General features: G+C 31.9%; 1 protein-coding gene across 3 annotated transcripts in view; it reads right to left on the bottom strand.

Moving 5' to 3' along the window:
• Positions 1 to 26162, bottom strand: part of LOC118193720 (calcitonin gene-related peptide type 1 receptor-like) — a 666801-nt gene that overhangs the window by 369842 nt on the left and 270797 nt on the right. For 2 of the 3 annotated variants that reach the window (XM_085825062.1, XM_085825064.1), the window contains exon 3: positions 9929 to 10021. In XM_085825062.1, coding sequence (XP_085681188.1) covers positions 9929 to 9961 — 33 coding nt within the window. In that variant the 5' untranslated portion in view covers positions 9962 to 10021. The remainder of the gene's footprint in view (positions 1 to 9928; positions 10022 to 26162) is intronic. The other variant, XM_085825063.1, reaches the window with a different exon arrangement.

The following is a 26162-nucleotide window of genomic DNA, read 5'->3' on the forward strand; positions in this document are numbered from 1 at the left end:
ATAAAAAAAAAAAAAATTAATAAAAACCGCTGATTTTTCGAAATAATTTCTTCTAGATATGTGTTATACTGGGCGCAATTACAAAGAAGACGATATTTAATACTGCCTTTAGTATCTTAAACTGTAAAATTCTCTGAAAAGGTACGTTGAAGGCAATAATGAAGCATAAATTATGATTTATTGCATCATTGAGCGCGATCGTTAAAGCGAGCTGATAGAGTATATCCAATGACCGTCTTCACGCACCAGATAGTGACGAGGATGAAATTAAATTTGAATGATGTGGTATTTGCGGCTCACCTTAAGTTTACGCAAGCAGAATATTTGAGTGTACCACGGGACGGTTAATGAGGCTCTGCTTTATGCGCATACGTTGACGGGGTTCATATTCACATACTCAAGTTCTATTTTCGTATATTATATGATTAAGAGAAATTTCAGTCAAACAAAGCTGAAAGCTATTTTTAATTTAAGATCAAGATTTAACTTACATTTGATAAGATGATGACACGAGTATTCTGCACCCAGTATATTATTCAGAAATCTAATGGCATACCGTCTATTCTCCCCCCTTATAAATTCATATTACTTAGTTTCAATTTTTAGTCTTGAGATATCAGTTACGTTCTCACCAAGATTCAAGCTTCGGATTTTACGATTGCCAGTCGGATGTGTTACTAGTTACAACACGAAAGCACGCATGGGAGGAACTAAACAGTTCTTTGTATAGCGTTGAAATTTTGTGATTTAACGTTGTTTGACTGTCGACAAATTATCACAGAATTTCATTCTTTACACTAACGAATAAAGGGAAACATATTCTTCTAATCAAGGTTTTGAAGAGGTTTAAATAATTAAGGAAATTTGCATGGTTTTGCAAAATCATTTTTTACAATCTTAATCTTTCTTAATCATCTTGCAATTTCTAATGATTACAGATTTTTGAAGTCATTTGGTGAGTTGCTAGGACAATACACTTTAGTTTTGTCTGTTAACGGTGAGGTATTTTTAGGAAAATGTGATTATTATGAATTAGACAAAAAAGTTATGCTTCCGGTCTTTTTGGGCAAAAACACAAAATTCTGACGCAGCTAGAATTGGCAGTAGAACGAACGATTTAATTTCAGAAGAGAGAAAACAGGAAGAGAGATGAGAGAAAAGAAAGGAGAAAGCTAAGTGAAGTGTCTTTTAAAAACTATCGCAAAATGATAAAAAAATGAAAAGCAGAAGTGAGAATGATAAATGACATAGGAAGCTGTGAAAGCAATAATAGGCAGAGACAGGAGCAATGTCAGGATGACCCGCAAGAACGTACGAGATGAAGTAAAATTTACTGAAGATGTAGTGGCCTCGTGATATTTCATATGATCAACTGAATCTAATTGTTATTTAGTGCGTGCTCCAGATTTTTTATGGAGCGTTATACAGCAAAAGAAAAAAGGCGCTGAAGATTGACGGTGTTTGCTCACGGGAAAGAGGAAAAATTAATGAGTGCTATTTATGAATGCCTAATAGATGAATAAAACGTAAATGAGCCAATTCCAGCCTTAGAAAACTCAGAGCATCGGCTTCCGACTTTTAAAATGGTGCAAGGATCCATGTGATATATTCCTATCTACAACATGTTTGAGAGAAGAAATACGATTGTATGCCCCCTTGAATGGTTATAAGGTATTTCTCCCAACTTCTTAGTATGGTTTCGTAGTGTTGTGGTCTGTACGCAGGGTGCGTATTCCAGAGGTCCGTGGTTCGATTCCCGGCGAGAGCGTTGCTCATTTTTCATCTTTCCTCCTTCCGAAAAAAAATACCTAATGTCTCTACATGGTGATCAACAGAAACTGTGCTCGGGACCATTATTTAGCAAGTTATGGAATAAAGAACGTTGAACTTATCAGTTCTAACCTAGTCCCTATTTTCGGATGTAAGGATTGCGCTATGATACGTTTGATTTTTTACTTTCTACGATAAGTAATAAAGAGACTATTCCAGACTGGTATTTAACTTGATGGAAAGGACGGATCTTCTATAACGAAAGTGTTCATCGAGTGCCACTGTTGTTTTGGAGATATTATCCCTAAAAAGAACTAGTTACTGTTTAGAGAACTCAAAACTGTTATAGATAAATGGAGGTGAAGGTGTTTTACTACCTTCATTATCGTTGCTACGAGAAAAGACTGCGTTAAGGTGTATGCGCCACGTTGTGTTTGTACTCTTGCTCCGAATGGAGTATTTGAACGGATTATCGTCCAGCATTGCTTAACTCTTTGCAGACCATAACAGCCCAGACGGCCCATCATTCAAGCAATCACAACCGCCCCAAACGGCCGAAATTCCGATGTTGTTTTCTTCCCTCCCTTAAGGTATGCAGTACTAGGTGCAGTTTCCACAAATATATTGTATCAGTTTATTCCAGAGAGCTTGTCCTGCAAAGATTTATTTGTGGTTTCTTATCTTTATTTGTTCGAATTACAAAGGATGTCATTTGAAATCATCACTCTTCTTTGTGCGTTAATGGACGTGGAGGAGAGGAAACTGCTGTGACTGTCGAAAACCATCTCGGGTGGTTCGGTATTTCAGCATACAAGTTAGCGAAAGCTTCGGTTTTCAAAGACGTAAATTTCAGCAATTTTTACCTTTTCATAGAATCCTAGAAACTGACCTCAGGCAAGTACCAGTATCTCCTCCTTGTAGCTTAACAGGTGATTTGAATCCCTATCTGTTACGTGAATCACTTGTAGCTTAACAAGTGATCCATGTAACAGATAAAGACTCAAAATATATAAATCAGTTTTTATATATTCCAAAGTATATAAAGGTTCTCGATTCCAAAATTAAATGTGAATCATTATTAGAAATGCCTTAAATATAATCTAGTATATTTTCTAGAAGTTTTATGAAACTTTAATTGACATAGCAATATTTGTGTTAATTGAAAGGAAATAGAAAAACGAATATTTACGAAGTTTATGTTGGTTATTTGTCTAGCAGAGCACGTCTAATTCTAAATTGTTTTATCAAACGGAACCTGAGGCTGAAACAACTGCAGTTTAACTCGGCATATTAAAAGGATCTATATTAAATAGAAATTAAACTTTTTTATCAATTGGAAATATGATGTTTCACAACATTTTTTGATACATGTGTGTGGTATCTTCTACTTATAAGGTTCAGCAGAAAATTAACAGTTTCTTAACCGAAGGCCAAGAGCTTAAAATCAAAACTATTCGAAAACAATGCTTTATTTTGTAAAATTTACTTTGCTCTCCAGTGCATAATTTTTTTATAATTTAATTTAGAAATATATCTGAGATATAATTAATTTAGGTAATGTGTCTAAGAATATTTTATTCAAATCAACCTTCAAAGCGCGGCGTTATTTAACGTGAGTTCTTAAGTAAAATATGCAAAGTAATGTTAGAATCAATTCACATGAGAAAAAGCAGACAAAATAATAATAATAAAAAAATTGGCAATACAAGCCAATTACGCAGTATTTATTTCATTGGTGAAACGCAATAAATGATAATACTGGCAGCTTATAATACCTAGGGGAAACTCAGACTACGGTAGATTTACGTCATTGGTGTTCATTATCACAACATTTTATCAAATTAAATATTATTTAAAAACATTAAAGAATTGTATTTCTTATTTAAGTATGATTCAGTTACCGTCTAAAGCTAGAAGCAGAAGCATCCATTATTTGATTTATTTTATAAATCTTTTACCTTTTCTCTGATGGCGGCGGCAAAAGGAAATAAAATTCCCCACTCTTAAGTTGAATTATTAAAGACCACTTTGGTCCGCTGATTATGTAAAGTGAAAATACTTCCTTGTCTATTTTTGTGGACCCACCAGCGGCCGAGAGGTAAAAATCGCTGAACACTGGTAGTTCAGTCCGAGTACTACGAACGGGCAGGCTGCATGGGCGTTTTCGTGCCCACGTGTAACGTGTATACAAACCAGTTTCCCTTTGAAATTCTTCCATAAAAGCTTCCCTCCTTCCCTTACGCAGATAGCCCTCGAGATTCTGCTGTAATCACATAAACTAAACTAAACCAATCTTTTCTGCTTAACTCTGTAGGAAGAACAGAATTATTTGAAATAAATATTGTAGAGACATTAGGATTTTTGATGCTGAGAGAGGTGAAAATGGGCAACGGCTTTGCCGGGACTCTAACCATGGGCCTCTCGAATACGCATCGAGCGTGCTGACCACTACACCACGAAGGCTGGAGAAATACCTTACATATCCCCCTTTTAAAGGGCGACTGGGGATTAGGGCAATCCCAAAGTCCGGGTGGTGGAGAATCATCATTTTAGTTCGCGCGCCACTGTACAGACATAGGTTATTTCGAAGCAAAAAATATAAAAAAGAGCAATGTTCTCGCCGGGACTCGAACCCCGGACCTCTCGAATTCGCGTGGAGGGTGCTGACCACCACACTACAAACACATGCTAAGAAGGCGGGAGAAATACCTCATAGATTCCCCCTTTTAAAGGGCGACTGGAGTTTTAGGGGATTCAATCGCCAAATCCTGGTGGGGAAGAATCATGATTCACCAACTTTTAGTTCTGACGCCATTGTGGAGACATTAGGATTTTTGATGCTGAGAGAGAGATGAAAAATGAGCAACGCCTTCGCCGGAACTCGAACCGCGGACCTCTCGAATACGCTTCGAGCGTGCTAATCACTACACCACGAAGGCATGCTAAGATGGCGGGAGAAATACTTTATAATATCAGTCTAAAAATTTACTATTAAGTCGTCAATACTTTTGAATGAATGAAGTCTAATCAACGGCAAGTTCTTGCATATTATCCCAAAGGGCGTTAGCCCATAAGGACTATTAATTTCGTTTTGGTGTTTTGCATTGAAAACTTTAAATATCGGTTTACTTTTCAAATTGTTCCCACCAAATATTAGAAACCTGTGTTATATTTAAAGAAATTAAATAATGAAGAATCTGTATAAATGTATGAATGTTTCTCGCATTGTGGTAAAACAATGGTACCTAGAGCCATCCAATTTTGAATAACGTAGTGTAATTGAATAACGAATTGGTAATGTAATTGGTAGTGTAATTGAATAACGAATTGGTAATGTAATTGGTAGTATAATTGAATTCGTATTCAATAATGAATATGGACCTATTCTAATGGCCCTAATTAGAATTTGGAAGCTGTTTTATTATCGATTTCACATTTTGTAACACTTCAACGAATTTTTGATTAACAAACTCAATGATTTCAATGCGAGCAATACAAAACTCTACGGAAAAGAAAAAAAAAATTATATCCAGCGCGCAAGACTGTGTATCGGAAGTTCTAAAGATATGCTCATTTAAAAATTATTTTGCGATATCGCTGTTGAATTGAATTTTATGGTTTAAGTGCAAAGAACATTTAATAAATGAATAAATGAAGGTAACACACAGAAGGTTAAAAAAATTGCCTTTGGGCGTAAAGTAAAATCTGGAAGCTTTCAGATTTTTTATATATTGTTAAGAATTTTGTATTAAGTTAGATATTTTTAGTAGAATTATAATTAGAATTATTGTGTTTCTCCGTGCAACGCAGCGCGAGACAAATTTTAAGAGAAAGCTGCGCCGGCAAGGTAACAATACAGAAGCACGTGCGTTTTACATTAAATAAATGTAATTGACTACTGTTTTGACTGTAACCTTAATCACATACTATTCCTTTCCAGAAATTCCGAGAAGCAGAAATCTCGCACGGCCGGTTAAAAATTTTTAGGACCGAAGAGAGGGACATATAAGCTCAGTTGTAGTTCTTTTAGTTAGTTGCTTTGTCACTGTTGTGATTTTTAGCTCCACGCGAACTGAGATAAATGAGTTAGCTTTCTCTTCAGATAATGCTTTGCACTGCGTTGTATTTTAACATTTTTAGTACTAGTTTAAAGTGTAATTTTGCGTGATATTTGGACACTTATGCAAGTGTCTCTGAGGGAAATTCCATCGTTCTGCTATATTTCTTTTGATAAGAATAAATTTTATTAACCTTTTATCGGACTTGAACATTCAATCTATTACGAACCCGTACGCATGCAACAATATTTATTCCTTTCATCAAGCTAAAACCAAGAATCTGCGAAATCGTTGTGTCTTGGAAAGCATTTTTAAAAGTTTTACGATTTTCATTTTCATTTTTACGATTTTCATTTTATGAAACAGTCGACATTTTTTTACACTGTGGTTTAATATATTTCGTAAACATATGTTACCGTGAAAGACCGAGATTGGATAATGTCGACTTTCACCGGAGAACGTCAACATTCACCAAATACGTCGGTTACATTCTTGCACATTCGGGCCCTCAACGGTGTATGTTGACAATGACAGATATGCTCTGGTGTAGGTCGAAAAGAGAGGAGTCTATGTACATACTGTCATTGCAAAAGGAAGTATTCCACAAATAAATGCAGTTGTAAAAGCAAGGGCCTCTTGTGCAATTCAAAGCGCCATATAATAATTTACGTTGTTGCAATAAATAAGATTTGAATCACATAATGTAGTAAGTTTTTAGCTTTTATTTTTTTTCCTTTCTCATTTTGAATGTACTGTGTGTTTTAAGTTCTTATATTCTTGAGTTTTTATTTTAAGTTTCAAGTGCGTTTTTTCGCGACTCAATTACGGAGAAGAAAATATAATATTGTTATATGTTCAACATTCACCATTCGTACATGGTGAGTGTCGACATTGACCGGTGTAAGTCAGAAATAAGAATATTTTGAAAATATTTCGGTCATACACCAAGCGATTAGGTGAATGTTGGCATTCACCGGTGAAAGTCGACATTCTCCAGATTTCGGTGTTTCACCGTAACATATACATCAGAAATATTTTACGCTTAGTTTTCCATACATTTCTGTGTTAAAAATTCTGGAGGTGAATTCATATTACCCACGCGAAAGTTGATTTACATAGATTTGGTTGTTAAAAAGCCTACTGTTCATGGAAGAAATGTATGAACTGATAATCATCCTGGACAGCAAAGTTCGTGTTGTAGTGCGAACGAAGTTAAAATATCTTTTGAGCATTCGACAAAATGTCGAATTTTAAGCAAATGGCTTCTGAAGAAAGAAACTTATAAAATCCAGTCTCTGTCAGGTCACGGGCATCGTATTGTCCATATTTTTGTTCTCTGACTCCAGTGTCCTCACTTATTTAATATGGATCTAATATCAAAGTTTTCAAACAATTCAGATATTACGGCCAGACATTAATAGAGGCATTTCGCGAGTGTCTTCAAAAATATCAGAAGGTCTGAAGATTTTTTAGTGTTCCATGGATATATTTTTAAAACGAAATGTAAAAGATGCAGTACCTGAATTTGGTCTGATATTAACCATTTTGCATGTGAGCACTTTTTACGCACATATTTGGTAACTCGTTTCACAATGAAAAAATGCGATGCGGACACCGCATGACTTCCTTGCGTAGAATTTTAAATTGTACTCGTTTTTTGTTGCATTTTATTTACTTATTTCCTCGAATTTCATTAGAGACAGATTTCTCATTAAATATATTTTCTCACTTCGCGGCAAGGCAAAATACATAAAAAGTCAAAATGCTACTGTGATTTTAAATATCTGCTTTAAATTTGCTACCTATGTACTTATAAAACCATTTATTGGTGATGAAGAAGATTATGAATCAAAGTAGACTATCACTGAAATAAAAAGCACTATTTTAGGATAATTATATCTTCATTGTTTGGACACATAGTTTTTCTTTCCAAATCTAATAATATATATTTCAAATACATTAAATATATATTTCAAAAAATTATATCCACATTAAAATATTGGAAATTCGGTGTCATGTTATAATATTTAACATTCTGAAATACTTAACACTATCACTTCCTCACAGTACTTCTGATATGAAATTACTTTAAATACATAGAATATATTTAATTTTACAGAAACATGTTTTTTTTCCTTTATCTATATGTAGTAAGTCATACAAATAAAGAAATCTATGCAATTTATATATAAAAACTGGAATAGCAAGAAATTCGAACTGAAAACTTGGTTTCGGAATAAAAGATAAAGTCTTTCAGGTACTTAAAACTTTGAATAAATATTTCAGAAATTTTCAAAATTCGATTTGAGAAATCAAAAATGTTTAATTTTATTCTGAATTTGGTACACATATTTTAATTTTCGAAAACAAATTATGCTTATTCACAGCTTTCATTCACAAGATTAGACCATATAATAATGTAAATTGTAAGCTAAATTTTCCATTAAATAATCATAATAGTAGGAAAATTAAGTTATTAAAATACTTCCTGAAAAACTTTATAATCATGAAAATTTGAAAATGTTAAAACAGCTGGTCATATATATATATGTCTCAGTAAATCTGTATTACAATCTGCTAGATTTAACTTCTTAAAATGCTACTTTATAAATTAATAATTTAATACAGCTTGTGAATTGATATTAGTGGTCGTTTGTCTACTTGAGCATAATATGTACAAAAAATCGAATAATAAATTTTAATATACATTGAAATAAGAAAAAAAATGTGAATTTAATTTATCTTACATGAAAATTATTCACCTTTCTTTGCAATGCATAATATCCAAAAATTAAGATACCATAAAATACTCTCAGGCTATTGTTTTTTAACTTCACATATTGCTCAAAATATTGCTGAAGAAATGTTTCTATTTCTTATTTCAAAATTATGAAGAGCTTAAAATTAATTAACCTATTACCCCAAATTATGAATAAAGCTTAAAATCTTCAATTAGCTTATGACGCTTTTTACTTTTGAGAAGTTATATTCATACAAATTCCTAAACATTAATCATTACAGGTGAATAAACGTTTACATATATATATTTTAGTCTGTAACTTATCTTTATATATGCTAATTCTAATTCTAAGTCTCATATGCAAAGAATGAAGTAAATTTTAATGTGAAGTAATACGGATTAGCTCACATGTGTAAGATAAAAATTCATTTTTTTATAATTCTGCTGAAACTTCTTATGTATTTTATTTATTGATTAAATCTGAGTAAGAATCATTAACATAACTGCCGAATTACAATAATTTCCATGAACAAAGTATTTTAAATATAAATGAAAACAAGCAATGTATGAAACACTTCTTAATTGGAAATATATGTATATTATACATATATAAATGGACAATATGAAGAAATATTTTGTTAGAAGAAAATATCAGGCGGATTTCTGTTTCAGCGTTTTCAAAAGAATAATTTTTAAAAATTTTTCTTAAAGTAATTCTAAAGCGGGAAATAGTTTAAAATCCTGAATTCCATAAAATATTTTTAATGCTCTTTGACAATAACGGAAAATATTATATGGAACGTAATGTATTTGCATAAGCTTTAGTATAATATTGCATCAATTTATTGTAGCTATCGCAACATCTTAAACCCATTTTCAACATCGTAAATTTTCAAGATCCATTGTTAAGAGTATAATATTGAATATTATTATAATGGATTTATGAAATAACTCATTTAGATAAGAATTTATCTTTTAACAGACTTTTCTCATTCAAGTTTGTTACTATATACAAAAGCATTTACATATCTCTGAACAAGGAAATTCATCCTATAGTTTGTTGTAATTCTGATACCATTTATACCTCCGAGACGAATGAACAAAATAGTAATAGAAAACTATTCAGAAAAAATTTAAACGGTTTTGTATTAACACCTGTATGCTGTTAGAATAGCAAACATGTATGCAATATAAAATTCCAAATATTTCCATTTAATTCATAATTCTTTTCAGAAATAATCTTCAATTTCTAGATCTAGAGATTGTAATTGAATTGCACTGCTATTGTAATATAGTTACACAGAATAAATATCAAATACATTGCATTTTCACTTAAAACGAGAACAGAAATTTCACCCACCTGAATAAGAATCAGGATTACGGTCGGAAACATAGCAGTTATTTTCAATTTAGCCGTACGATGCACAGACTATCCTGGAAACATAGGAATAATCTGTAAGACAAATAAAATAAGAACAGACACCCAATACTTTCTCATAAAATACATTTTATATATTTGAAGTATTATTAGTTCATTCAGAAATTAAATTCGGTTAAATGTGTTGCAAAATGTGGAACAATTGCGAAATTATCATGTAATGTAATGCTCAAAATATTCTTTTGAAACATCAAAATCACAAAGATATTATAATATTTAACTAGCGTTATGTACTAAGTAGATTTTTATTATATAACGAAAATCATTGTGAAGGATCACAATGTGCAGTATTTAATACTCTGAAGTGATGTGAAATCCGATAATTTTATATTCTCACAAAGAGAGTAAATTTAGATTTAGTAGGTGAGAGGTTTGGATAATATACTGTTTATTACTATTAATTTAGTTACCCAAATGAAATTTGATTTTTCCTTCTATCGGTTTAAGGTAATGTGATCATTACGTTATTATATTAAAGTTCTAATTTGATAGTTAGCTCCAGCTTTTTAAGGAAAAATTTTAATAAATTTAGTGGGAATTTTATAATTCGTTAGAATTTTAGTAAACAAATTTAGTTCATCATGTAAGTAATCTACTTCCGTACAAATATTTTTTATTCTACTTATTTGTTTAAAAATCGTATTACTAATTGCTTTTCTGAAAACGCATGTATGCCAGTTAAATATTTTAATACTGGTAAAGTTAGTATCTCTTCTTTTATCAAAAGGAATCATTCTATTGTAGTACATTATTCGTAGCTCCAGAAAATCTATTTCTATTTTACTTCCATTGGTTTTATTTAGAATTAAGCAAGGTAAAGGTAAAGGTAAAAGTATGGGGGCAACAACGATGTACCATAGGTCAACTGGTAATGCCTTCCCATACTAACTCTTAAAAAAATCTGATGTGTACACCACATGACTTCCTTGTACGGAATATTAAATTATACGCATATTTTCTTGCATTTCATTTAAATTGATTGGATTGAATTAAATCTACTTCGCCGACAGCGCATAAACCACAATAGAATAAATGCATTCTTTAAAATTCAATCTAGTATTTGTTTATCATAGAGACACTCTGGCGCTAGATTCACTAAACAGTATTAATAATTATATGACAGTTAACTTATATAATAATTATATAACGGAAACTAAGTTAACTGTTATATAATCCAATAATTATATAACACTGAACTTATATATTTCGTTCATATTATAACTCATAATGCACAAAATTTATATCATTTAAAGAATAGAATTATCTAATCGTTGCCCCATGTTCTATTCAAATACTGTAATAAAGCTGGAATGATGCATAAAAGAAATTAAGCAAACAAAACAAAAAAGAAACAGTTTTTCACAGACGATTGAGTATTTCTCATTTAATTAATTCAGATCTCACTTCGCGAGAAGGCAAAAATACATAAAAACTCAAAATATCTATATTAAAAATTACGAAGTAAATCTCAAACATTTATTTCCTCGAAAAAATTCCAGAAAGAATTAAGCATGATTTAATTGGCAATAATAAATGAATGCGTTATCTTTGTTGTTGCAAAGCTAAGTTTCTCTGGATTAGCAACAAATCCACTAGTCTCCAGTTTCAAATGTAAACATCAATGGCCGCCATAAAAAAAGGCTTATCGGCACTTAGACAACTTTAAAATTGTTGATAATTCTAAAAGTATTGCATACTAAAGGCATAGAAACCTTAACCGGAAGATAAAAACAACATAATACAACCATTTTTAAAGCAAAAAATGTACATTTACAAACATATAAGAGTAAAGAAACTGAGAACACTGAGTCGGGTAACAGAGTGGATATATATATAAATATATTTATATACGTTTGGTGTGGCTGATTACAACCAAAACACGAGGTGCACATCTACATGTTACTCCTGTATACGAAATTTCAACGTTCTGAGGCTACTCGTTTTTGAGTTAGGAGAGATACGTACGTGTGCACGCACGTACGTACTTACGTTCGTACAGACGCCACGAAAAATTCTCTTCAAAATTAATTTTAAAGCAGTTTTATAATTTTTTTGAAGGAAAAGAGTATTTTATTCTGTCCTTACGAACAGATATCACGCAAAAACATCGTTAAATTGCATTCGATAGCGGTCAAAATGGATATTTTCGTTGAAATATGCTGCCTGAAACTTTTCGCCATTACAATACTTCCTTTTTACTTCGTACAAGGAAGTAAAAAGGAGGATTGCAAGTTTTATAGGAATTTACATAGACTGAAGCTTTCCAAAAGGTCTAGAGTTTGCCTATTATGGTACATTGTGCAATCCCACAGTACGCCCCGATCCAATATTTATTAAAAATAATGATGTAGGACATAAGTAGATTACAAAATAATCGGAATACAATTTGAGATTCACAAGATAAATTGAACATCTGATTTGGAGCAACAAAAATAGGAGATAAACATAATTAACAAAAACATAAACATAATGAGATTATGATAATTAGTACTGGCAGTGCAATGTTAAAATGAATTATAATAATAATGCTAAAGATGTGGGTGTCCATGGGTTTTCAGATATATTGGTTTATTGCAGTTTATAAAGTTCGCGAGCGGAGCCATTTTGTCCATAATCACAGCATGTAAAAGTTCACTAAGCAGTATGTAAACTTTCACTCGACAGAGATGTAAACCGTAGGAAGAGAGTCGTTGCATAATTTTCTAAAACTTTGGATATTGATGATTATCTTTAATTAAAAACCTTTGAAATGCCAAGAGATCAGTTCTTGGGGATTTAATGTGAATATCCTCAGTTAAGGGGCATGAGAAAGTGTAATGATCAGGAGTTCCATGTTCCCCACATATACAGATATCAGAATTTGCCAAATTTCTTGCGTAGAAATATGTGATGAAGGGTCCATGTCCTGTTATAAAATAATTTAGTGAAGGATTCGAGTACAGAGATGCGAAGCTTACATTGGGGGTCAAGTTATATGTGCGTCTTCCCTGTGGAGCATTGTTCCACAAATCTTGCCAAGATTTTGAAGCAAGTTGTTTTAGTTGGTACGGGTTATTTGAGCGAGGCCACGGAATAATGATTTGAGTACCATCTTGATTAATAGCTGCTTTTTTGGCTTCATCTGCCTGATCATTACCAAAACGGCCACTATGTCCTTTGATCCATGAAATTTGAATTTTGTAGTTTGGAATTTTGCCAAGAAGATAATTTATGCCAGATACCAATGGAGAGGAAGGTAAGGGATTCTTAATAGCTAGAATAGCTGCTTGGGAGTCAGATTTTATGCGAAATTCGTTGAGATTTTTTAGAATGGCTATTTCAATCGCTGGTTTTACAGCTGGCAATTCCGCTTGGAAAACACTATTATTATTATGGATATGGTCTTTTCATTTGATGATATTTGAGGGGGTAATTTGAAAAAAGACTGCGGAACCAACTTTTCCTTCAATTTTTGATCCATCAGTATAAGCAATTGGAGATAAACTTGAATTTTCTTCAGACGTGGGGAATATTATTTTGGTGAAGAAAAGCGCTGCATGGATAAGATTGGAGTTAATTTTCTTTTCATAGTTGGATGGCCAAAAGGTTTGGTTGTTGAATTCTGCGGCTTGGTTAAGCTGAAGGACTTTCATATAGGCGCTTTCCATTTCTGCACTGATTGATAATGGAAGAGTACCAGCTAAAGTATCAAGTGCTATATCTGAAGTTGCGATACGGAGTAATGCAAAGAGTAAAAGGCCTTTGAATTGAATTTAAACATTTGATCTTTCTCACTGTCATTGGTTATGCCCAAATTCCGGCTTCGTAATTTACCATTTTTGAGATGACTGCTTTTAGAAAAATACGTGTTATATGGGGATTTAAGCCCCAGTTATATCCATCATATGTCGTAGGCAGTTAGCTATTGATGTTGTATGAAGTTTAATATTTTGTAGATGAGGAATCCAGGAGAATTTCTTATCGATTGTTAAACCGAGGTACTTGATTGTATTCACAGATTTGATCTTTTAATTGTTAATTTTTAGAGATAAAGCTTTAGTTATATTTTTCCCTGGTTTATGGATCACTAAGACTTGAGACTTACTATGTGAAATTTGTAGTTTTTGAATTTTGCAAAGTTCGTTAAATAACTGGAGTGTTTCGTTGCAATTATTCTGTAAAATATCTCTGGTACGGCCACTTGTAATAAAGCTACATCATCTGCAAAAGCTAAAATTTTTGAGTGATATGGCCATGGATAGGCAATGATGTTGTTGAAACTGATATTCCAGAGATCTGCACTCATTTTAGAACTAAGCAAGCGATAAGCGATAAGCGACGGAGAACGTGGGCACTGTCGCTTTACCATTTGGGTTAATCAGTACAGCACCACGTCCACCTTTATCTTACATTTCATATTACATTATATATTACTATACATGACTTACCCATTGCATTATACACTACATATCAAATTAATACCTTACCCTAACATTACATTAACTTCACATCAACTTATTACATTAAAATTCTTTCCTAATAAACCCTATATTGGTACATTATAAAAGGGTTATTTTGCACAGAATTCGCATTAGACACAGGATACGCATTATATTATCATTATACACTGGGTACGCATTACATTATATACAGGGAAATTAATGATACATAGAAACATTATACGCAGTAGTGGGTTATAAGCACGATACGGGTTAAATTATTCACAGGAAATTAGTTATACACAGGCATTGCATTAAACAGGATAAATTGTACACATGATAGGCTTTATACACTGGATGCATATTGAATTGTCATCTGGACCATGCTAATTGTACCCGTTACTCGATACACTGCCTACATCGTTATGCATAATACTATTATACAGTTTGCATTCACATTGTTTCAGTTGAGCTTTGCATTGCGTGTCCTGTTGCTTATTAATCAGTACATACTAGATTACATACTACATTACATATTACATTACATATTATGATACATATGACACTATTACGATTATATTACATATTACATTATATATTATGATACATATTACACTATTACGATTACATTACATATTACATTATATATTCTGATATATATGACATTATTACGATTACATTATATATTATGATACATATGACACTATTACGATTACATTACATATTACATTATATATTATGATATATATGACACTATTACGATTACACTACATATTACATTTTATATTATGATATATATGACACTATTACGATTACACTACATATTACATTTTATATTATGATATATATGACACTATTACGATTACATTATATATTATGATACATATGACACTATTACGATTACGGTGTTACTTTGGTAGACGGCGATTTTTTGGCGAGTAATACAACTTATGGTAAACCCATTGCTGGATAAGTTATTTATGGTAACCGACACTTTGTTGTCATTTTATTAAAAAAATAATGCGTTTTATTATGCATAACTTTCGTGTTTTAAATATTATTCATGGCTTCTAAATATAAAATATCAGTTTAATTTTACATTTTTATTTGAAATAAAAATTTTGTTGTTTATAATATTTTATATAATTTTATATTGTTGATGATGTAATAAATGACGTCACCTTACTAAAAAAAGTAATTGGTTTTATTAATATCTATAAATTTAATCTAATGTTTTAAACATTATTTATGGCTATTGAATATTAAAATACAATTTAATTTTGCATTTGTTTTAAAAATGATTTTATTATGAATGATTATTTAAATAATTTTAATTCTATGCGTGATGTAATCAGCTCCCTGTTTGGTTACTGAATATTTGTGCATTACCGCGCCATTTTATAATTTTATTATTCATCTATTCGAATTCGTCAGATTTTAAATGGAATGGATATCTCCGTTTCGAAGATGAATGTTGTTATTGGTAATGACCAAGAATTATTGGTATTGGAATAAAAAAATTGCCCTTTGAGACCTTATTTTGGCCAACTTGTCTTTCCTAATCAAAGATTTATTTATAAATTGTTAATAGCGTCAGAGGAAATTTATTTTAAATTTTTGGAGGAAATCTCGCTAATTGCTTCTTCAATGAAGTGCGAGATATGTGGATAACAGATGAAGATGGTTAAAAGAGCCGATTCAATTATGATTTCGATTTTTTTTGTGGTACTTATCAATAAACAAGAGGTTAAATTACTCAAAAAAATGTAAGTACATATTTTTCTTTTATTTTATAATTGTATACTTCAATTTTTGTTAAAAAATTAATATACTATTTTCAAAAATTGCTGAGATAATTATTGTCACATATGTTTTAATGTTAATTATATTTTATATAACGTATTTTAAAGTATCTCAATTTAGTAATATTATAATTCTTTTAAATGTTGGTAGGATGGTTTTTAATTCGATATTCAATTTCAGTAATATTTTAATCTAATTAAACGTTGGCACAATATTTTTATAGCGGTGTTTTTATTCTCTTTTTTGCTATATGAAAGCAATAATAGCCTTACTTTAGTATTTTATACTCATAGTAAATGTATTTATTTACACTTGCCTGCCATCCTAAAAAACGACATTTTCAACAAAAAATTAATCCATTACTTTTAACGATATTTATTTTTTTAAAGTTTCGAATACTTTACAATGCGTAAAAACAGTTTTCAAGATGGCTGACGATTTTAAAAATCTCGCCAACAATTGCGCCAACGTAAATCGCCAAAAATCCGTGCAACCGTCTACCAAAGTAGCACCTCGATTACATTACATATTACATTATATATTTTGATATATGTGACACTATTACGATTACAATATATATTATAATACATATGATACTTTTACGATTACATTACATATTACGAAATATATGACACTATTACGATTACATTATATATTATGATATATATGGCACTATTACGATTACATTACGTATTACAATATACATTATGATACATATGACACTATTATGATTACATTACATATTACATTATTTATTATGATACATATGACACTATTACGATGGCATTACATGTTACATTATATATTATGATACATATGACACTATTACGATTACTTTACATATTACGATACTTGGCTTACGTATTTGATAATGTACTACGTATTAAATTAACAAGATAGTGCTTACTTCGTTTATCAGTACATACTACACTACATATTACATTATATATTGCGATACATGGTTTACACATTACATTATATTCTGCACATCAGATTGACAAGATGAAATAACGCCTTACCTTAACATTACATAAACTTCGCAACTACTTATTACATTAATGATTTTTAATTTACATGATTCGTGATACATGGTAAATGGCGCTGCACACTCCACCTTGCATTTGCATATCATATCTTAGCACGTTTGCTTTAGATTAGACATAAGTCTGTTCCCAAGTTCATGAGTTTATCAACTATCTTGTTGATTTTTCGGACAGTACGTTGTCTTTAACCATAAATCTGCAGAAAGCCTGCGTGTTTGTAGTTAGAATTTGCAGATGCAGATCTGCTGTAAGCGGGCATTGGGTAACATAATGATCTGGGGTGCCCATCTCACCACAGGTACAATGTGGTGAGATGGCAAGAAGCAAGAAGGACAGATTTGCATCATTAATCAATTAAGCAAGAAGGACAGATTTGAAATTTTGCAATGGTCTCAGAATTATAATTTGCATTAACCCACGTGCGCGCGCTTTGGGTTCAATAGGCCCGCGCGATTAAACAAACCTTTTTTAAAGCACGCCTATTTTACAGAAATCGTTGAGGTCTGGTGAAGTCGTATCTTAGGTCGATCTCTTTATGCTTCCGAAATTTTTCGCTGGGGCTTTGATACGGAGTTTGGATTTTGATCGCATCGGATCTTACCCAGAGCGCCTGTTCGCGTTACTATTACATAGTTGATTTGTGATAGTAATATAAAGCGGCAAACATGTCGCGTAATTTACATTACAAAAGAGAAATATTGCAAAAGTTATTATCTGTATCAAATGGCCAAGAATGTACTGTAGAAAATGAGGATAGAAATGGTCATGCATTTTCAGTTCATACAGTACTGATTCAAACAGTGATATAAATTCTGTAAACGATGGTGAGCTTGACATAAATTGTTTTATTGGAAAACGAATTATCGGAAAAGTAAAAACGAAATGAAAAGAAAAACAAAAATATGTAGTGTTTGCCCAGTGAAAAAGCACACAAAAACGAAAACGCGCTTCGCCGAATGTGAAAAATATTTGTATTTGGAACAAATGAAAACACGTTTTCTGAAGATTTACAATATTTTCCTCAAAAAACACGAATTGGGTCTTTTAGACTCCTGTAGCTCATATGAGCGGGCGTACTGCCGGATTAGACCATCATATGTAGCTCACGATATTTGCAAAGAGCTATAATTTTGCCTTGTGAAGTGACTGCTGAAACTGAAATTGTTTAGAAAATAAGTAGAGATTACAAATGAAAATGGAAAGAATGATCCCCATATTTATTCCGCATATTTGTGGAAAAATAGGGCAATTAAATAAAAAATTGTGACAATAAAGGGCGCAGTTTAGAACATCCTTCCACTTGTCGTCTGTTGAATTTGTAAGCATATCTGGAAAAAGTTGTGGTAGTTGTAAGAGATTATCGCAGACGGTTTTTAAGAAAGATTTGTGTAAAAATATTCAAAATTGTAACAGTTTATTTTTTTAATCTAGAGATTTTGAAATCCAGTAATAACTGGAAGCTTGCTACTAATGATCCAACAATAATTGTGATCTTTTTAAGCTGAAGTAAATATAATTGTAAAAATTTCTCAAGTTTGAGAGCAATGATTAGTCTGTACTATTTTATAATATTTTACACCATTAGCTACTAGCTATAAACCTTCGTGTCAGGGGTGCCTTCTGAAACTTTGTAGAGTTGCGCGCCTCCAACCTGCACGCAACAAAGTGGTGACTGTTGAAACTGGAATTTAGACAGAGTCTTGCTAAGGGTTTAAGTCCCATTTTATTCAACTTAAGAAATTACAATTGCGTGCTCTTGACTTTCACAAACTATGCCGACCCGACGGTAAAATAAAAATAAGAACCTGAAAAGAAATAATAACAAGACTCTAACTACGAGGCTCTCTAAACGTAACTAACCTCACCGCGTTTTACAATACCGCTGCTAATTCAGCAAACTTTGAATATCACGTTGAACGATTAACAATTCTCCGAGGCAAGCACACAGGCCGAAACGCGGGGTTCTTCAATTTCTGGCTAACTACCTCCGCGCTCGTGAAGTATGAACAGCACATCTCGAACTCGTTTCCTTTCTATTTAACTCAGAAACTTCCGCTGATAATTTGAATCCTTGCACGTTCTACTAAAATTTACATACTCTGGCATTGGCAGTTCCAGGGGAAAGTAAGGCTTGATAGGAAAGATAGTTTAAACTTAAAATAAATGTTAGTTAAAATAAATATAAACCCTACAACTTAATCAAAGCATAAAGGTTAATTGATTCGAAAATCTGTTGATTCGAAGATCTGAAATTTTGAACATGCCGTAAAAGGCCTTTAAGTTTGTTGACAGTAGAAAGTTCGTTTTGGTAAGTAATCGGTTGATTAAATTCTGATTCTATTACCAAGCCATAACATTTTTTTCAAATAATGCTGACGTTCTTACTTGCTTTATGCATTTTAGTAATCGTAAATTTCTGTTTAAGATCATGTATCCTATTTTTTGCTGCATTTCAATTAATATTTCCTATAAAATTCCTAACGTTTGTGTGTCTAAGCTTAATTTTATTAAAAACTGCGTCTTTCAGTTTCAAGAAGGTAGAAGATTAAGGTTATACCCGGTTTTGATAATAAATTTATTAAGGCTATTTTCAATGCTGTTGAGGCAACAAATATGTTTCCTATTTCTGGTAACCAGTCTGAGTTTAGTTCCTAATTTCAATAGTTTTTTTTTTTTTTTTTTTAATTTTTAGTCAGGAACCAGATATATATGTATATATATATATATATATATATATATATTGCATATATATCATCTATTGTATATATAATATATATTATACACATATATGTACAATGAAGATCTGAATAGAGATAGAGCTTTAAGGAGACTTCTTAACGTACATTGCACTTACTAAAAAACTGTACTTTACTTAGCGGTAATTAAAAAGTAAAAAACATTAAAAAATAGCACGTTTTCCATTTCTCAATTGTGCTTATTTTAATAAGAATTTTAGCACTTTAAAAAGGTTATAAAAGTGTAAGGAGGAGGATATGTTTTCTTTACATAAATCTGAGTTAGAGAAGGTAACTTTAATTAAGGAGATTTTATTTCTTTTAATGTAAAATATTTAAAAATAGCAGCTCCATTTCATTTTTGTGAAGCTAGTTAACGGTAACACATTTTTAAAGAATGAGGAAAGTATGTTTAAGGAATTTGAGAGACTTAATTGCCCTTTAAATACACATTAAACGTATAAAATTTAATGAACAGCTTTATTCTCAAATATAAGATAAAATTATTATATCATTAAATCTTTTCTGAATTTATTTTTTTTCTAACTTGACAAGTTTTTATCGAATAACTTATGTAGATTCTGAAAATAGATGTTACATAAAACACTTTTGTAGGTTTTCCAAACGCCTGTACGTATTTTGTTTTAAAATATACGTTTTGGAAAGCTGGAATTTGTATTAATCTAACGATTTAAACCACTAAAGTAATACTGCAGGCATTTGTTTTCCATAAAAAAATGTTAATATCTCACCTTTTTAAAAACAAGTTATGTGTGAAATACCCAAGCCAAATGAATACCTCTTCTCTTACTTTTATTCAATATTTGGCAAATATTTTATTTATGTTAAATATTTTATAATTGTTTTAAGATCACATTGTTGCATTGCTCGTAAATGAATATTAAGAAAAAAAAAACATGAAAACCAAGTAACCTTTAAAGTTTTGCTCTAAACGTACCGCAAAACACAATTAATATTTAAAAAAAAATACCAAAAGTATTCTACCATGTCATAGGAAATTATCTTTTATTGAAGCGATGCACAAGCATGGGAGGACCCAAAATAACTGCATTAATTTTTTGCGACTGTTTCATAGCGTTACACCAAATTTACTAAAATTCCATTACTGAAATTTTGTCAGTGATATTTCGTTCCGGTATTTACTGTTTGCGACTGTATGAGACTTTTACCGTTTTCGTTCAGCTATCTTTTGTGTAAATGCGAAAGATTTTCAGTTAGTCCCACATGAAGGCATTCATCTTGTTGTAAACGTTTTAGAGAGATTTGATGAACACGCATAAAGATTTCAAAACAGTATATGTATTTGCAAGTTTTTTTCTTCCTTAAAATATTTAATCCAGAACAGCAAGAGAGGAATAAAAAAAATACGATCTTCACAATTTCATACCCCCCCCCAATAATTATAACAAACATTTTAGTAGCAAAAGTACATTTTTCAAGCCCAAGGAAAATTTCGCCATCTTATGATGATACGCGATTCTATTAATTCGTATTTCATAAACGTTATCTTTCACCTGCAAAGTTTTTTTTTTTTTTTTTTTTTGGCTCATCACAAACGATGTCATTAACTAATTTAATTTTCATACGAGATTTTAAAACAAGAAATTTAAATATAAGGTTTTCCTTATCTGTTACTTTTAAAATCCATGATTAAAATTTTAATAAAAAATAGTGTGAGAATGGAAATTTCTCACACCACGCAGTTCATCAGCATGGACACTATTATAGCATTAATCGGAATCGAAGAACTACATGTGCATATAAGTACCCGCCAAATATGTTTTTCTCTCTTTTTGCTGACTACGGATCGCACAAGTGTGCGGGGCTTGCATATCTCACACGCATGGAGTGATGTCTTTTTATTTTTGATGGAGAAGAAGGAGAGAAGCTGCATGAGAATTGCACAAATTAGCCTGAAAGATTATGTAGAAATAAATATTCAGCTATAAAATAATTGTGCTAAAAATTGAACCGTCTTGAAATAAATTGTTAACGTGTGTTTCGCATTAAGAAATTGTTGCTAGTGCCATCCACTCGTCTCCTCGTCGATTTTACCTTGTGCTGACCAGGAGAATGCGTGTAAAAAAAGAATAATATAGTCGTGTATAAAGCAACATCTGCAAGCTGTTTACATAACGTGGAAGTATGTCTAGTACCAAAAGTGAACGATGAAATAAGATATAAATTTTGCTTTCAATCTTCTCTAGACGTCGCCGTTCTCGCATCCATTCGTTCTTATGTTCTTGTGTTTTTTGTAAGCTATTTTATCAAATTGATATATTTAATCCAGATAATGTTTAAATAATTGAATAAAGAGAGATTGAGAAAAGAAATGTGTCTCCGAAAGTCTCATGCATATGTGTTCGTGGGCAAGTGAAGTAATTTTATAATTCTCTGTTTTAGGGTTACAACGCAATGTACGACATATCTTTTTTTTCAAGCCAATAAATATTGGGCACACGTAACTTTGATTTGATACTTTGAAAGTATCCAGTTAGATAGGGATTTAAACACCAACACCACAAATAGTCTTTACAGTGTTACACTGTCATAATTTCTATATCGGCATGCATAATATAAATATATTTCTCAAGCTGATGCAAAATTTAACTATTTGGTTAGTTCTTCTTTGAAAAGAAACATTCAATTAGTCTGTTGTTGGGTAGCTAATTTTTTGTGCTGAATAATTAATCAAAAAAATTGTGAAACAATGTTTAACCAATCTTTCAAAGAACAATTTGAACTTCAAGTACGGCTTCAACAATGTTTCCCAGCTTCGTTTACATAACACAGTTTAAAATTCTTTAACTGTACCATGGAAAGAAACTAAATACTAGGTACACATATAATCCTAGCTAAAATTATATTCATTTTTATACAAGTTACAAAAGTACCACATTAACATATCTATTAAAGTCATCACTTAAATACAAATAAAGACTTTATCCTAAACTCTTGGATAAATATTTACATTAAAAAAATTCAAATTTTGATAATCAACTGCACAAACGAAGAGGAGGTAAAAGGTAGTTACATGAGCAGACTTTGGGAATCCGCAATCTCAAACAAACTTACTCGATGCTGCAGAATAACACGCGATAGGTCAGAGCAAACGAATTAATGTAACCTGTCCTAACACAGTCTCCCGCAGTTTTCAATACTGTTCGTTACTAGGTCGTGGACTAGCCGTTTTCTCCATCACTCTAAATATCAGTTCATATTACTGTTCGTAGACAGGAACACTCCACCGACTCCTTGAACATCATCAGTCGGAAGTCGATATTTTAAGTTTCTAGTTAGTATCAGTTAGAAACAGTCTATTTATAATGCTTTGTAAACCTAAACACGAGGCACGGATAATCACATATAATCTGTCGGCTCCAGTAGCGATATTCCAAATAGCTAAATTGGAATTTGAGTGCTCATGATCTTTTTACTTCCTTTACTCGTTGATAGTCGCGAAAGCAAAGTTTCGGTTCATCATCACGTTTTCACGTTTTGAGTCTGCGTGACACAAATCGTGACAAGAACCCCACACAGGTATTTACATTTCCTTCACAGGGGATTTTTTTTTTCATGTCCATTCCCTTCATAAACTCTCAGCCATTCAGTACAGCTGATAATACTCCACAAGGTTGATAAGTCTTTTTATTTTCTTCTTCATATTGCTCAACTCCCATCTAACTCAGAGCAATTCTAATTCTCCTTCTTCCGACAAAATCATTCCTATTTATGTCCAGACTTAATTATTAACTAAAATATATCTTCTGACGCACGCACGCCTCACTTGAACTTATTGGTCAAGTATAGTCCTCCACAACATTTTGCGAGCCAATTATAAAGACTTAGCAATAAAATTAGGCAAGGTACATATTTTCTACAACGCTTAAAGAAAAGTGAGTAGGGTTTTTCTCTACCTCGTTTGCCGTGTAAATTATCCAAAATAATTTCAGATGCGGATAAAACATATCTCAAGAACATAGAGTTTGTCTACCTTCTATTTGCTCTATAATTCAAAGGAACAATAAATAGCGTCATATTCCAAGTCTTATTTTCTTCAAAGCTACCGCATCCGTTTACTTCCTACAAGAAAATTAATTTTAACCTTCCCTTTCATGCTGTCAGACAAAGTCTTGTTTCAGGTGCACATTCGGTTCTTAGGCGGTCCCTTCGTGGCTGGTATCTCAGTAAAGGATCAGAAAACATTCTTTCTGTCTCTGGGTCCACCAGCGGCCGAGCAGTACAGTCGCTGAACATTGGTAGTTCGGTCCGAGGTTCGAATCCCGCGAACGGGCTGGCTGCATGGGCGTTTTCGTGGTTTTCCCCATGTGAAACGTCAGTTTCCCTTAGAAAGTCCTCCACGAAAGGCATTCCTCCCCTTAGGCAGATAGCCCTAGTGTGCTTTGCCATAACTAAATACACCACCACACTACACCATCTTTCTGTCTCTGCGACATAGACAGAAGACGAATAGTATATTTTCTTCACAATATACTTCTTCAGGTTTTAATGGAGCCTACGACTCAACCCCTATTTTTCTATCTATATTTCATTTCTTATCTAGGCGTCCACAGATTTTAGATATAATCCTGAAGCCATAATCTGTACATAACGTTCTGTTTGAAGGAACTGAGATTATTGTCTTCATCTTGTTTTCAAAAGTGTTCTGCCATCTTCAGACTGAACGTCAAACATGAAGCCTGAGTACCCTCACTTACTGTTTATCTATAACCTAAGAGATCTTTCAAAATCAGAATATGCTTGAAAATCATAACGGAATATTTCATTTGTAATTGAAATTCTGTTAACGTAAAATCTGCATAAGTTGTTCAAATTGTCAAATACGATGTAATTGCATAATTTCTTAGATCTGTTTAAATATGAAGAAGACATATGTAATAATCTGCTTTAAATTTTATAACATATAATAAATTAGTTAAGTTGTTATATGTGTTTTAATTTGAGTGATAATTTGAAGACTGCCTTTTTCTGTAACGCATTGTTTCAATATGAATCAAAAATAATAATATAATACCTAAAAATGTAAAGGGAGTTTTTATTTCCTGTATAGCATACATGATTTGCACATTTGATTCATTCTCTGACTGTTACACACATAATACAATTTACCAACATTCAATCAGGAGTTTAAATAAAAGTTATGTGTATGTTGTTATTTAAAAGCATCTTCTTTTACAGAATGTAAAATATTCGGCATTTAAACAGTTTTTCATACACGCACGTCACCGAAATGAACTTACAGTTCAATCTACGGTTTCAAATCGCATTTCATGTCTTATATGATTGTTAAAATACATCATACTTACTCTTTTGAAGCTTTGATATATAAATGTCAATTCATAAAATATGGAAAGAAGTTTAAAATGTTTTTTCAATAACATTTTAAAAATAAAATCTCAGTTGCATCACACACACGTACTAACACAAAATAAAGAAATAAAGAAAGACGTGTAACTTAAGATTACTGTAATTACGTAGATTTCAAACTATGATCTGTTTGAACGAAAGTAATAATTAACTAAAAATTTCAGAAAAAGTAAATGTATTAAGCAAACCGTTAGAAGATAAAACTTATACGTATAGTGAAAAGTATTCCCAGAAGTCTTCAGATTTCGTACAGGTTACGCATGCATCCTTTTTATAAGCGTTGTGTCATCCAATGTGACACTTGTGATCAATTTGCGAATCCGCTCGATATTGTAACCCTTTCTATTAACCTATCTTTTCATTGTTTTACTCGAACTCGCCTTGAAAAAGGAAATGGATGAGTCCCAGTCGTTCTGAAGGATAGTTTTGTTTTTATTTTTTATTTATTCTGCGTGAAACAAAGCTTTACTACACCCTCTGAGACTCATTCTGCAAGGAAATCGAGAAATAAATCCAAATCCTTATCGGAAAAGCAGAAGTAAATTTCCGAACCAGATGAAGAGAAAGCCGACAAAAAAGGACAACACAACGTAAACAGATTAACGTGAGTGGCATACAAGCGTCATTATTTAGGAAGAATTCCGCTGTGACGTGAAAGCCCTGATTGCGTGTAAATGGATAAAATCTTCATTGAGACAACCATCAAAAAACCTCATTCGAGAATAAGAAGGAAGAGCTACAAATGGGA

Source organism: Stegodyphus dumicola, chromosome 10 (genome assembly GCF_044657685.1).
Source record: "Stegodyphus dumicola isolate Sdum_Otavi_A_Nest chromosome 10, ASM4465768v1".
Taxonomy (NCBI): Eukaryota; Metazoa; Arthropoda; class Arachnida; order Araneae; family Eresidae; genus Stegodyphus; species Stegodyphus dumicola.